This window comes from Rattus rattus, chromosome 3, assembly GCF_011064425.1.
Source record: "Rattus rattus isolate New Zealand chromosome 3, Rrattus_CSIRO_v1, whole genome shotgun sequence".
NCBI lineage: Eukaryota > Metazoa > Chordata > Mammalia > Rodentia > Muridae > Rattus > Rattus rattus.
The window spans coordinates 192915491-192929515 of record NC_046156.1 but is presented as its reverse complement, the minus strand read 5'-3'; the positions used below and the strand labels follow the sequence as shown (position 1 = coordinate 192929515).

Genomic DNA, 14025 nt, shown 5'->3' with positions numbered 1-14025 from the left:
AATGCCTATTAACACATATGATACCGATGTCTTAGAATACTCTTGCCTCCTAGTGATTATGCCAGGGTCATGGTTGGTTACTTGCTGCCATAGTGGCATTCCTATTACTCTGAGTTCACTTGTATATTTAACCTTTACCAGTACTTGTATACTTTGATGCTACTAGTTAGCATATATTTATTTCATTTTTGAAGTACTCCCTTGGCTTTTTTTCATAATTTGTCTTATGATTATGAAGTCCCTCCACTCTTACTCACTTAGAAAGTCAATATGCTTACATTTCTGAAGAGGTTTATCAGATAAAATGTACATAGTAGCAATGTTTTCCTTTCAACAGTTTGAATCTGTCACCTTGCTTTCATTGTAGCTGTGTGTAGAAATCTGTGAAGAGACCTGTGGAGTTTCCTTGTCCTCTATAATCCTCTCTTATCTGGTTGTTTTCAGCATTTTTTTCTTTTATTTTTTTGGTAGCTTTTTTTGTTTCTATGGGATTGTTGATTTAGTTCAATTCCTCACATATCCAAAGCCCAAATATATATATATATTTTAAATCCTTGGTTGCAACCTGTTAAAGAACTTTGCTTCATACAACTGAATGCCCATCTCTTTCCCCAAATTTGGGGAGTTTTCAGCCATTATTTCTTTAAATAAACTTTCATCCTCATTTTTTTTCTTTTTCAAGAGGCCCATAGTTGTGAATTTTTTGATGAATTCTCATAAATCCTGTAGACTTTTTTATTCTTACTTCTTTATTTTTCCCAAGTGGCCTTATTCAGAGTCCAGAGAGTCTTCCTTTTACTTCACTGAATTAACTTATTGTTTTCATTTACACTTTTCACTTTACGTATTATATTTTTCAGGTCCAAGATTTCTATTATATGTGTATAACTTTATTGAACTCATTTTGCTCTTATATTATTCTTCTGATTCCACTTAGTTGTTTATCTAATCTCTAGCTTCCTTTGTTAAATTATTCATAAATCTCCATTTTTTGAAGTTGCTTACTGGATTTTTATTGTGTTCTTTTAGTGGTGTCATATTTTTTGATTTTTTTATTATTCATGAAAACTTTTTGTTGATATCTTCATGACTGAAGTCTCTACTGATTGACTGCTAGACAGCTAAGTATCTTCACCAAGCACCTCAGCTAGGTGCTTAGCTGCAAACTACTTGTTATTTCTTACAAAGGATTATTTAGATTATGTACATTCTTTGGCTCCACTAAGCCAGTCCAGGTACTGAGAGACTCCTATTTGTATCCCCTCAGGTAATGGCCCTAAAATGCTCAAATTGTGTGCTTCCTTTTATTCAAAGTTGTCTGTGTCTGTGGGATTTGCATCTGCTGTTTGTGGAATCACATTTAGATTGCTGGCCTTGGGAAGTAGGGAGGAGGCTTGCTGAGTTTTAGAAGTGCCCATGGCCATTTGTAAAAAGGTCTATAGATGAAATATCTCAAGTAATTCATAGGTGCAATTTCTAAGAGAATCAACTAAAAACCTTCTTAAAGTTGTCTGTTTTGTGTTTCAAAGATGTGTACACATGTGTTTTCATTTTGCCTTTAATTCTATGAATTTTTAAATTTTCTTTCTTATTTTCTTAGATGACTCACTGATGGATGTATCTATGCTGTCTAATTTTTCTTGATATTTATATTTAGTTTTATTCTACAATGATCTGATAAAATGGAAGAAATTATATGATTTTTGTTTTGCTTTTACTTTATGCCCTAAAATATGATCCAATTTAGAGAAAGTCTGGGTGAAATATTTTGTAGATATGCAGTAAGTTCATTTGATAAATTTAACTTTCAAGTTTCTTTGCTGAACTTTTGGGTTGTCCAGTTGATCTATTGATGTCACTCAATTAGTACTGTATTTGGATTTAACTATCCCTTTAGCATGAAGTTTATGAAATTGAGTAAACATTGGTACATAAATGTTTAGTGCTTATAACTTCATAGTTTTTATAGCAGTTTGATGTGTTTTTCCCCTTAACAAAAATAGATAGTACTCTTTGTACCGCTGGAGTGTGCCTCCCGAGATGTACACACGATCACCTGCACCTGTGCTTCCGCTTGCTTGGTTTACTGTTTGTGTCTTTGCCAGTGAGAGGGATTCTTTTTACTTTACTTTATGTTTCTGAGACAGGGTCTCACTCCGTAGCTCTTAGAACTCACCGTGTACACCAGACTGGCCTCAAACTCAGAGATCCCACCTGCCTCTGCCTCTGCACTGGGATTAAGTTATGCACCACGATGTCTGGCTTGCTTCTTTTTTATTGTTTGAGAATTTCACAATGCATATGCATAAAATGCATTTTGACCAAACCCAACAATATCCACCTCATTTATCTTCCCCTTCAATTTTACCCATTATCAGCCTCATCACCATTTTTCCCTCCCACCTTCATCTTTTTTTATTGTTGTTGTTTTTTGCTTTTTATCTTTATTTTTTAACCCACTGGGTCTAGGTAGTGCTGCGGGGCTGTAGAACATACCAGGGCAGTTTGTAATGGGGCCCAGTTAACAGTTGCAGGCATTAAGTCCAATCAGATCATTGTTGCCTACTCTCATAATATTCCTATTGCATCAGCGAGCATATCTTGACAGGCCAGTCATTATTGTGGCTTGTAGGGGTCATGCCTAGGAGGAACTTTTATTTTTCTTCCCTGGTAGCATGCAAAGCACTTTTTAAACAAAAGCAGGTCAGTAGAAATGAAGACTCTGGGTCAGTACTAGCTTGATTTCTCCCTGCTCTGTGACTCAACTGTGTGGTATTTTCAGCAATCAAATCTTGCCATGAAATTCTATAGGGTAACCAAGAACAATAGCAATAGCCTATAATACTTTCTGGAAGCTCTATGGGGCCCCGTTGAACAACAACTGGAAAATAAGTAGCCTATACCTTGCCTAGCACTGGGCTTTTTCATTGTTAGCCTTTAGTGTGTGGGAAAGACAGACATTGTCTTCTCAGTATAGTGTAACTCCTCTAAATTCCTTGTGTATGTGAATCTGCATGTGTTTCAGGAAGCTTTTCATTAATAGGCTTCTCTATGGCATTTTCAATCAATCAAGGTTCGCCATTCCTCTCTGTACTTATTCCTCTGCCCTGCCCTTTGATCTTCCTTCTCATTTAACCCTTCCTGCATTCTGTCTCTCAGAGGACATTTTTATAGACAACAAAAAAAATTAGATCTTATCTTTTAATCCAGTATGCTAATCTTCATATTTTAATTGAAGAATAAGATTATTATTGGGGGATTAGTAATTCCTATAATTTTGTTGACTTTTTTTCAGACTGGATTTGATTATTGGGGCTGTTTTTTTCATTCCCTATTTGTATTGGGAATTTGCTGGTTTACTTTGTGTGTTACACAGTTGACTTTTTCCTAGTTGTCCTTCGTTAATCTACTTCTCAAGTGAAATTTATGTTTTACTAATGATTACAACAATCTTTCTTCCAAACATAATGTTTCTTTGAATATTTTCTGCAATGCTGATTTGGTGATAAATTTCTTAGTTTTTTTTTCTTGCTTATCTTGAAATACATTTATTTCACAGTTGATTTTAAAAGATAACTTGCTAGACTTAATAGTTAGTAGCAGAGCTTGAAATTTTCCTGAATTTCAGGGTTTCTGCTGCAATGTTTGAGAGTGTATATTTGGGTGCTTTGGCCTTGGTAATTGAGTTGGCATTTCTTTCTTACCATATTTAATAGTTTATTCAATATTTTTAGCATGTTGATTATAATGTGTTGTGGAAAGACTCTTCTCTGCTCATGCATATTTAGTGTTCCAAGTGACTGTAGATCTTGAACGTTCATTTCTTTCCCCAGATCTGAAGAAATTTTAGATATAATTTTATTGAATAGATTTTCTGTAACCTAAACTTTTATCTTGGCCTCTCAACCACATATGTTCTTATGTTAGTCCCTTAATCATGTGCCACAGTCATCAGTAATGTACACATCCATTTCTTTATTTCTTGAGGTTGAAGATAGTATATAGTATATGCTATAAAATCATGCCATACATACATTGCTATGATTTTTGTTTGTTTTTTCCACATCAGACTTAAAAATACTCATGTCTGGTCCATCAAGATAGCTCAGCTACCAAATAACCTGAATTTGCTCCCTAGGACCCACATGGTGAAGGAATGACACTCATGACTTGTTCTCTGACCTATAAATACACACTCTATGGCACATGTGTGCACACTCACACATACATACATGTGCGTACACTCACAAATACATTGCTATTTACTTAGAGATTTATATATTTTGTGTATACATAGATATATCCTTGTATATAAATAGATAAATAGATATGAGACACATATCTCCAAGACATTAAAATGGCCATTATTACATATTTCTCATAGAAATACTATATATTGTTTCAACTACTAAAATCTAATGTTATATTTCACATTCATGTTCTTTTATTAATCTAATAAGAATTGCATAAAGTTAGTGCCATTGTTAATTTTATCATTGATTTGTTGACCTCATATGAAATTACTTCCCAGACCCTTGAACTATGAAGTTTTTATGGCTTATACAAATTTTGTTTTTAAATTAGTGTGTATCCCTGCTTGACTGACACAGCAGAGTTTTTGTATGGGATTTAGCAGATCTATAACTTAATTCTTATTTGTTCTAAAAGTTATTTTTCGTATCTCCTAGAATTTTATTTTTTTAGCTCATTTTTTAAAACATTACTCTTCTCATACTTTTGAAAAAACACTCAGTCCTGTCCACTGTGACTCCTCTGACCTAAGACTATTGTGATGCGCAGTGGATACACCTGAAGGCTTAGAGCAGGAAGCAGCTCAGCAGGCCCTGCTTCATCTTGTGCACGCAATAAAAATAAACACCAAGTTTTTAAAAGGACTGAGTCTAAAGTGTGCACTCGGGGACAGTATGTACACGAACTGTAAATTTGATAAGAATAACATTCAATCATTCTTAGAAGAACCACTCCACTCTTTTCTTTTACGTTTTATTTGTCTAGGTGGGGTTAAACCTTGTGCATTAAACTGCCTGGCTGAAGGCTACAATTTCTACACGGAGCGAGCCCCTGCTGTGATAGATGGGACCCAGTGCAATGCGGACTCACTGGACATCTGTATCAACGGAGAGTGCAAGGTGGCTCGGGTTTTACTTCTCTCTGCTGGGCTCTTTGTCTTCTCGCAGACAGTAGCATGTGCTGGGTTCTATGTTCAGTTTTCTTAAAGCCACATTTTAGATAAATAGAATTACAGTAAAGAACAACAATATAACACACATATATGCACCTGCACTCACATGGATGGATACACACACACACACACACACACACACACACACACACACACACACACAGGCATGTACACACCAGAACGAACCATTCATATTTCAAAACTGTACAAAAATGATTTCTTCTGGAATTTTAGTTATATTTATAATTTCCAAGGATATATATTTTTGGTTTTTAATTTGTATTATTCTCCTGTTCTGTTTATAAACAAAATAATAGAAAATTAGGCACTAAGAATTTGACCCTTCTTCATGTGGCTACCATATGTTCTTATTGGAAGGCTTTATGTATTTCATATTGTAATGTTTTCTCAAACTGTGAAATAGCTGTGTTCCACCTACTTTATCTCCTTTTAAAAAATTATGATGGTTTTTATTACACAGTCAGTCTTATTAAAGCATTTACTTTAGCATTAGCCAGACGACTTGGAAAGGGTCAGGATCAAATCCATGGATCTTATCGTAATAAGAAAAGCCACAAAACCACTGTTCTCATAACTTGTTTTGCTTGTTTTACTTTGAAGAGAAGCACATTACTAAGTGATACAAACTGAAAAAGAAGAGATAAAAGCAGTGTTTTGCTTACCTTCATAACTTGCAAATATCTTTGGATTGCTTCTAGATCTGATGATCCAGTTTGTTTGTGTGTGTGTGTGTGTGTGTGTATGTGTGTAAAGAGATTTGTGTTTATATTTATTTGTATAGTACTTTTCTGAAAGAAAATATATTTTATGACAGTTATTTAGATGACAAGATATAATTCTAGGTTTTATTTGGGGGGAAATTTCAGATGTATAAATTCAGGCATCAAAATATATCATATACATGTTAAAATCCATATTTTTGTAATTCAATACAACATTAAAAGGTAAAAAAATCTTAGTTTCTTAAATCGAATGCTTACATCTCCTTTTTTAATGCCAATTTGATTCCCAAACTTGAAACTCGTATTTGCTTTTTTAAAAAGCTTACTCTGGTGTGAACATTATAATTAGCAACTAGCACTAACAATGGGTTTGAAAAGGCCCTGGTTTAGGATGGGCAGACAGAACGTGACAGCCCCACAGAGGAGGAGGGACTCGGCAGGACTCTCTCATAGCGCTGTAGAAGACCATAAGTCGTTCTTTGTAGTCCTTAAATTGCTTCACTGGGGGGGGGGGTAAAAGGAAGAATCTGTAACTAATAAATTCTAATTTTCTAATATTCTAAAGGATTGGAGCTTGATATCTATCAATGAAAGAGAAATATGAGTTAGAAACAGTTACATTTCTAGGAAATCATTTTTTTTGTAAGTTTAAGTATTTAGAAATGTTAGCTATACTTGAGAGAATGACATTAGATGGGAAAGTATTTCCTATTTTGATTTCCTTTACTGGAAATACAAGTAAATAACTAAGTTATATGTATTTGATTAGTTATGGTTTCAGGCATTTCCCTTTTTGACACACTGAATATTCTCTATTTTCAGCACGTAGGTTGTGATAATATTTTGGGATCTGATGCTAGGGAAGATAGGTGCCGAGTCTGTGGTGGGGATGGAAGCACCTGTGATGCCATTGAAGGGTTCTTCAATGACTCATTGCCCAGAGGAGGTGAGTACAGAAAGACTCTTCCTCTGGTGGACTGCAGTAGGAACGACTCTTGCTTTTCCTTTCCTCCCTACTGAACACTTCCTTTATGTAGGCCAGAAGTATCCTTTCCCCAGGCAGTGATCCTGTCAGTCTCTGACTGTTAAATGTAGCTTCATGAGGTTATCTTAATGCTATTTGAATTAGCCTTTTGGAGAGGACAAAACTGTTCAAGATTGAAAATAAGGTTTTAACCATCTAGGCAAATATTCTTCCATCTGGGGCTCGACACTCCAGCCCTACACTTTTTGATAGGGTCCTACTTAAGTTACCCCGTCTGGCTTTTAATTCCCAGACATGGGTGATTCTGGTTTCTCAGCCTCATTGGGTAGCTGTGGCTGTAAGTGAGTGATACTATCTCTTCCAACTTACCCTGCTTCTTCAAACTAGGACAACTCACAGAGCATTAGTGTGAGGAGAACGTGTTGAGAAGAGAAATATGAACTGGTATTACACACTCTAAGACCATAAAATATATCAAGATGATTTTAGACAAAAAAAAAATTAGGCATAGGCAGACAGGTCTCTATGAGTTCATGGCCATCTTGGTCTACATAGTGAGTTCTAGGCCACCCAAGGACTATGTAGTCATACCCTATCTCAAGCCTCCCACCCCTGACTCCCAAATTAAACATTTTTTTCCTCTAAAATGTCTTCATAGACACACTGGAGATTTGTCTTTACTTTGCAATTATGGAGGACAAAGTCGCGGGAGAAACTGAACTAGCACTACTGATATTCGATGCTAAGCACCCATTTCCTAGTTAGCTGCTTATGGCTGGCGGTCTTCTGTATTCCAGGTTATATGGAAGTGGTTCAGATACCAAGAGGCTCTGTTCACATTGAAGTAAGAGAAGTTTCCATGTCAAAAAATTACATTGGTAAGTTATTTTGCTAGATGTTTTAAAATTAGTGATGTGAAAGACATAATACTGAAAGATGTTGCAAGTTGCAGCCATACATATACAAAATACTAAGCGGAAAAATTAGAAGCTTACAGTTTACACATCACCGTGTTAATTATTTGATTTTAACCCAATATTATTGAAGTATAGCTTACATATAATAGAATACATGATAACTATACAGTTTGAATATTATTAATAATTATATAAATGCTACAACCAAGGTAGAAAAACCATCTATGATTCTAAACCTTATTCCCTTTTGTAGTTAAATTGCCTTCATTTTTCTTTGAAGTTTAATTCTGTAATTCTGTTAGTTTGGTCTCAGGCAAACACTGATCTGTTTTTAATTTTTTTCATATGTGTGTGGTGTGTATGTATGTGTATATATATATATGTATGTTTCAATAATAAATATAATTACAATTTTATATTAATATAATATTATTCAATGATGATGGATATTTGAAACATTATAGTCTTTTACTATTGTAAGTAATACTTCTGTGTGTATGTATATTTGCGTGTTGTATCTGTATGTCTTTGTGTCTGTGCCTGTGTGTCTGTGTGTCCCAGTGCATGGGCACATGTGTTTGTTCATGTGAAGACCAGAGGTAAACATTGGGTGTCTTGCTTCAGCAGCCTTTCACTTTACTTTTGAGATAGGATCTTTAACTGGGACCTGGGGGTTAGTCTAGACTGACTGGCTACTGAACCTGAGAAATCCATCTATTTCTTCCTCTCCAGAACGGGGCTTACAGGCACAGAGCACTGACCCTGACTTTTTAATGAGTGTCCTGAGGATCAACTTCAGGTCCTTATGCCTACAATGCACACACTTTCCCAGCTAAACTATTTCCCCACCCCTTTGAAGTTTCTTTGAACAGTCATAAGCAAACTTTCTGTGAACATGTGTTTTTATTTCTCCTGGATAAATTCTTAGAAGGAACTGACCACATTTAACTTTTTAAGAAATTAAACGTTTTAATGTAACTTTTAACTTTTTAAGTAATTACCATGACAGTGGTAATGAATGCCTGAAATCCCAGCACTTGGGAGGCAGGGACAGAAGGATCAGGAATTCAAGGTCATCCTCACCTGCATAGTAAGTTCCAGGCTACCTGGGTTACAAGAGACCCTGGAGAAAGAAAGAAAAGAGGAACAGAGACAGAGTGACAGAGAGGGACAGACAGACAGACAGACAGACAGACAGACAGACAGACAGACAGAAAGGGAAAGAGAGACTATAAAAGTGCAATCATTAGAGGAAAAAGAATGTTTGTTTATTAGAATATTAAAAGCAGAGTTACTATAGGATCCAGCAATTCCACTTCTGGATATAGATCTATATATCTATATATATTCAAATACTCACCATCTCAAAGATATTACTACACTCCAAATTCATTACAGCATTATCCACAAAAGCCATTATATGCAAATAATCTAAGTTGTGTGCCAAAGGATGAAAGAATAAGACAATTGTGTTATATTTATGTGAGGAATATTTGTCAGTCTTAAAAATAAAACAAAGAGAGCAACCTGAGTTCAGGTCTCAGCACCCGTACTGGACAGCTAACTACTGCTTTAACTCCAGTTCCATGGGATCTGACACTTCTTCCTGAGTGGGATATTGCACTACATATACACACACACACACACATACACACACACACACACACACTCACACACACACACACACTCCACACACACATACTCCAACACACACACACACACACACATACACACCAACACACTCACACATACACCAACACACTCACACATACACCAACACACACACACACCCCCAACATACACACACATACACCAACACACACACACATACACCAACATACACACACCTATACACACACAAACACACACATGCACACACATACATACTCACATACACACATACATACACACACAGACACACACATACACACACACATACACACACACACACACACACACACACACACACACACACACACACACACACACACACACACACACACACACACACACACACACACACACACACACACACACACACACACACACACACACACACACACACACACACACACACACACACACCAACACACACACACATAATAAAAAATGAAAAATAAATAGGGTTATTTGAACAAGACCTGGCAAATCAACACAGATGGAAGAACTCATGCGGGCCTCACTCTTAGATGAAGAGCTACAAGTAATTAAAAGCTGCCCTAAGTGCTCAGCCCTAAGAAAGATACATATAGGCAACACTAAACAGACTCCTCAGGTTGCATTGTGTGGGTGTATGTGTGTGTGTTTATCAAACAATAATAATTAAATAAGAGGTCTTGAATTTGAAAGAGAGTGGGGGACATGAGAGGGGTTAGTGAAAAGAGGAGAAAAATATATTTTACTTTTAAAAATTGAAAAAAAGGAAAATAAAGAAAGATAAAACAAGAAAGTCCTACTATCTATGACAACATGAACAAAACTAAAAGATATTTTTCAAAACGACATAAACCAGACAGAGACATAGATAGTACATGGCAACATTTATATGTACACTTTAAAAATATACATCTCTTAAAAACAAAATAGAAAAAAGGTTGATTCCAGTAGGTCTTGATGGGAGAGTAATAATGGGTGGAAAGATGTCGATCAACAAGTTTATACTTTCAGCTAAATAATAAATAAATTGTGAGCTATATGTAATTAGAATGCACTGCTATGTGACACTATTCATGAGGAATTGTGAAGAAACATCTACTCACTGGAGATAGGGGAGTGAAGTCAGACCGAGGCTGGACACTGCCACGTCAATGTTACTTGTAGATTATAGATGAGGGGTTCCTTACCAAGCAGAGATGAGCGTTCCCAGAGACTGGGACCCTGGAGACACCGCACAGCCTGCAGGCAGCTCAGTGGGTTGAGCAGTGTGCTTTCCAGGTGGACCAGTTTGTCTTTATTTTTTCAAGGAAATCTGCTTTTTTGAGGATACTTGGCGGGCCTCTGCTTCTTCCAGAGGGCTGGCCTTATCTTAGAGTCTTTTCACCATGGCTCACCTGAGGGTGACTCAGCAGTCTTTATGGCTTATGTGGCCTTGAGGAAATAGGACTACTCAGTTTCAGGGAATTCTGGAGAAATTACCGATTTAAGGAGCTTCTGAGAGCTCCCCTTAGAACACCTATTGTTTCACCTTCCTAGAAGGTTTTAACTTCAGGAAACGTCTATACAATTATACACTTGAAGTTTACTAACAGAACAGTCATCTCGCCACACAGAAAAAGCAACTAGATAAGTGGGCATTTTACAGTCTGTGAGGACATCACATTGCAAAACATTAAATGCTTCAACTTTATGGTTTTTACCCCCAAATACCTAGGATAAAAACGAAATATATGGTTGTATTCTAAAGTGGTGCATGCTATTCAAAAGAGTTCCAGTTTTTGATATTATTGTCAATACTTGGTAACAGTCTTTGACAACATGGAAATAATTAGTTTTACTTTATTTTGTGAGGTCTCACTATGTAGCCCCGGCTGGTCTGGAACTTACTATGTAGATCAGACTGGCCTAGAACTTAGAGACTCATCTGTCTCTGCTTCTTAGGTGCTGAGATGCAAAGTGTGCAGCACCACACCAGTCTGGATACCTTCTTTTGTGAAGTGTCTAACAAACCTTTTAGCTAATTTTATCTTTTGAGTTTGGATTTTTGTTTGTTTGTTTTGTTGTTGTTGTTTGTTTTTGTTTTTGAGACCAGGCCTTGCTGTGTTTCCCAGGTTAATGTAAACATTGCTGTGTAGCCTAAGCTGGATAGAAATTATGATCCTCCTGCCTCACGTAAAAATGTGCTGGAAACTCTTATGGTTAGCATTCCTGTCCTATCTTAAAAGTGTGTGTATGGTTATAAACATTCTCTTCAGTATTGAGAACAAGAAGTGGCAGCTGTAAGGGACTCTAGGCATACCTCAGAGTAGAATAGATGCCTATAACGAGCAGAGCCCTCAGCTGAATCTCCAGCACCAAGAAGGAAAAAAACAAATACTTTTCACTTTTACATGAAACCTAGAACATTGCAGTTAGTTATTCTAGAATGTGCAGAGGAAGGTTTAAATTCTTTCCCCCTGTGAACTTCTGCAGCATCACATTGAAAAGCAGGTCACTCCTCTATTGGATCACAGTGCCGCCTCTGTTAGATATCAGCCAAACATGAGTGTACCTGTGGTCTATGCTCCTGATTTTGGTCCACATGTCCGTCCTTTAAACAAAGCCATGGTGGATTGGATGGTGGAGACTTTCTGTCAGGACTGGAATTTCCAGGCATTACATCTTTAAATTTGTGTTTATTTTTTCAAATTAATTTTTGCTTTTCTACCTCAATTGTGTAGAATTAGTATCTTACATATATTTTAGCAGTACCTGTTAAGTATACTTGTATGTTTATTTTAGCCTCCTTTAGGTTACTTTTGTTGATATTTTATTAGATGAGTTTTGTACATGTTTTCTGACAATCGTATTCCTGATGTTTTGAGCAGTCAGTGGTAGGTTCAAATCTAGGGTCTTATACATGCCAGGCAAGCCCATTTCTGTATTTCATGTTTTGCAATGACATTATAAATGGTGTCAATTTTAAATTTTATTTTCCAACTTTAATTATCATTATGTAACTCAGGTTTTTTATTTTTAAAGATAATTTTTATTTTTAATTCTGTGTGTGTGTGTGTGTATGTGTGTGTGTGTATGCATGCACGTGTGTGTGCATGTGAGTTTGTGCATGTTGAATACAGGTGACTGTGGCATCAGATCCTCTGAAGTTAGAGTTATGAAGAGAAGTGAGCCAATCTACATGGGTGCTAGGAACTGAACTTAGGTTCTCTATCAGAGTGACATTTGTCCTTAACTGAATCTTTTCAGCCCTCAACTAATTTCTTTTTTTACTTCCCTTATATTTTGAGACCTAGTTATAATTATTTGCTCATTTTTGTAGAGATTATAAATTTGTGGTTTGTGGCTTTTCTTTTTCTTTCATTCTTTTTTTTTTTTAAATCATCGGGTCAACCTTGAACAAAGCCATTATTGTGCAGCTATTGAAAGATGTGTATGAATTCCTGTCCTTTTGTGATTTACAGCGTTGGTCTTAATCCTCATTTACCTTCACCTTTCTGGCATCAGTCATTCCCCGCCCCTTTCCAGCCCCTATGTTATGCTCACATCCTTTTCAGTGCAAAGCATTACTTTCATGTGTTTTGTTGGGAGGCCTCATGGTCATAAACTCCCAGAACCTGCTTTTATCCTGAGTTGTTTCTTCGTTCTCTCCACGTTATAAGATAGAGTTTTGCCAAGTACCACAATCTGTAATCTTCCCAAAGTTGAAATGCATATTCTCAAGTCCTTCCTACTTTTAAAAGTTTCAGTTACAGCATCAGCTGTTTTGATAGCCCTTCATGTATATGTAACTCGGTGTTTCTCTCTTGCTGTTTTCAGTTCATTTTCACTGTTCTTTATCCTTAGTGTACTTAACTATGGCTTGGTTTCTTTTCTGGAGCTATTTGGTGTTCTGCAAGGCTCATATTCCTAGATGGATTTCTCTTTTCCTCAATTTGGAAAATATTTTGCTATGATTGTATTTAAAATGTTATTTATGTCTGAAATGTCGTCCTTCCCCTTCCATGTCACTGGTTCAAAGATTTGGTGTTCCATGGATCCCAGAGAGCTTCACACATTCCAGTCATACATTTTTTTTAGAAGTATCAATGTTGTTAATTGGATGTACTTGTTTCTCTACTTTGTCTTCAACTCCTGATAGCCTATTTTCCATTTGTTCTATTTATTGATGAGGCTTTTCTCTTAGTTCTTTTACTTTTTGATTGATTTTTATCTCTAATATCTCAATTAGGTTTTTCTTCTATATTTTAATTTTCATTTTTATATTGTATGTTGACTGCTTCATTCAACTATTTTCTCATTTGTTTCTTTAAGCATGTGTATAATCATTCTTTGGGAATATTTTCGTCTGGAATTTTGTGTAGGTAGTTCTCCCTCGGGGCCATTATCTGGGATTGGTACTTTCTGGAAGAGGCTCATTGTCTTGATTTGTCATATTACTCGTGTTCTTGTGTTGTGATTTGCATATGAGGCCTTAGATTTAGGGAGTTTAGTTGGGTGGTTGGTTGGTATTGGTTACCTTAA

At 36.2% G+C, this 14025-nt stretch overlaps 1 protein-coding gene across 1 annotated transcript in view; it reads left to right on the top strand.

Moving 5' to 3' along the window:
• Adamts6 (ADAM metallopeptidase with thrombospondin type 1 motif 6) overlaps positions 1–14025 on the top strand; it is a 217821-nt gene that overhangs the window by 151653 nt on the left and 52143 nt on the right. Inside the window, exons 16-18 of the mRNA XM_032898945.1 lie at positions 5017–5150; positions 6769–6892; positions 7729–7809. Coding sequence (XP_032754836.1) covers positions 5017–5150; positions 6769–6892; positions 7729–7809 — 339 coding nt within the window. The remainder of the gene's footprint in view (positions 1–5016; positions 5151–6768; positions 6893–7728; positions 7810–14025) is intronic.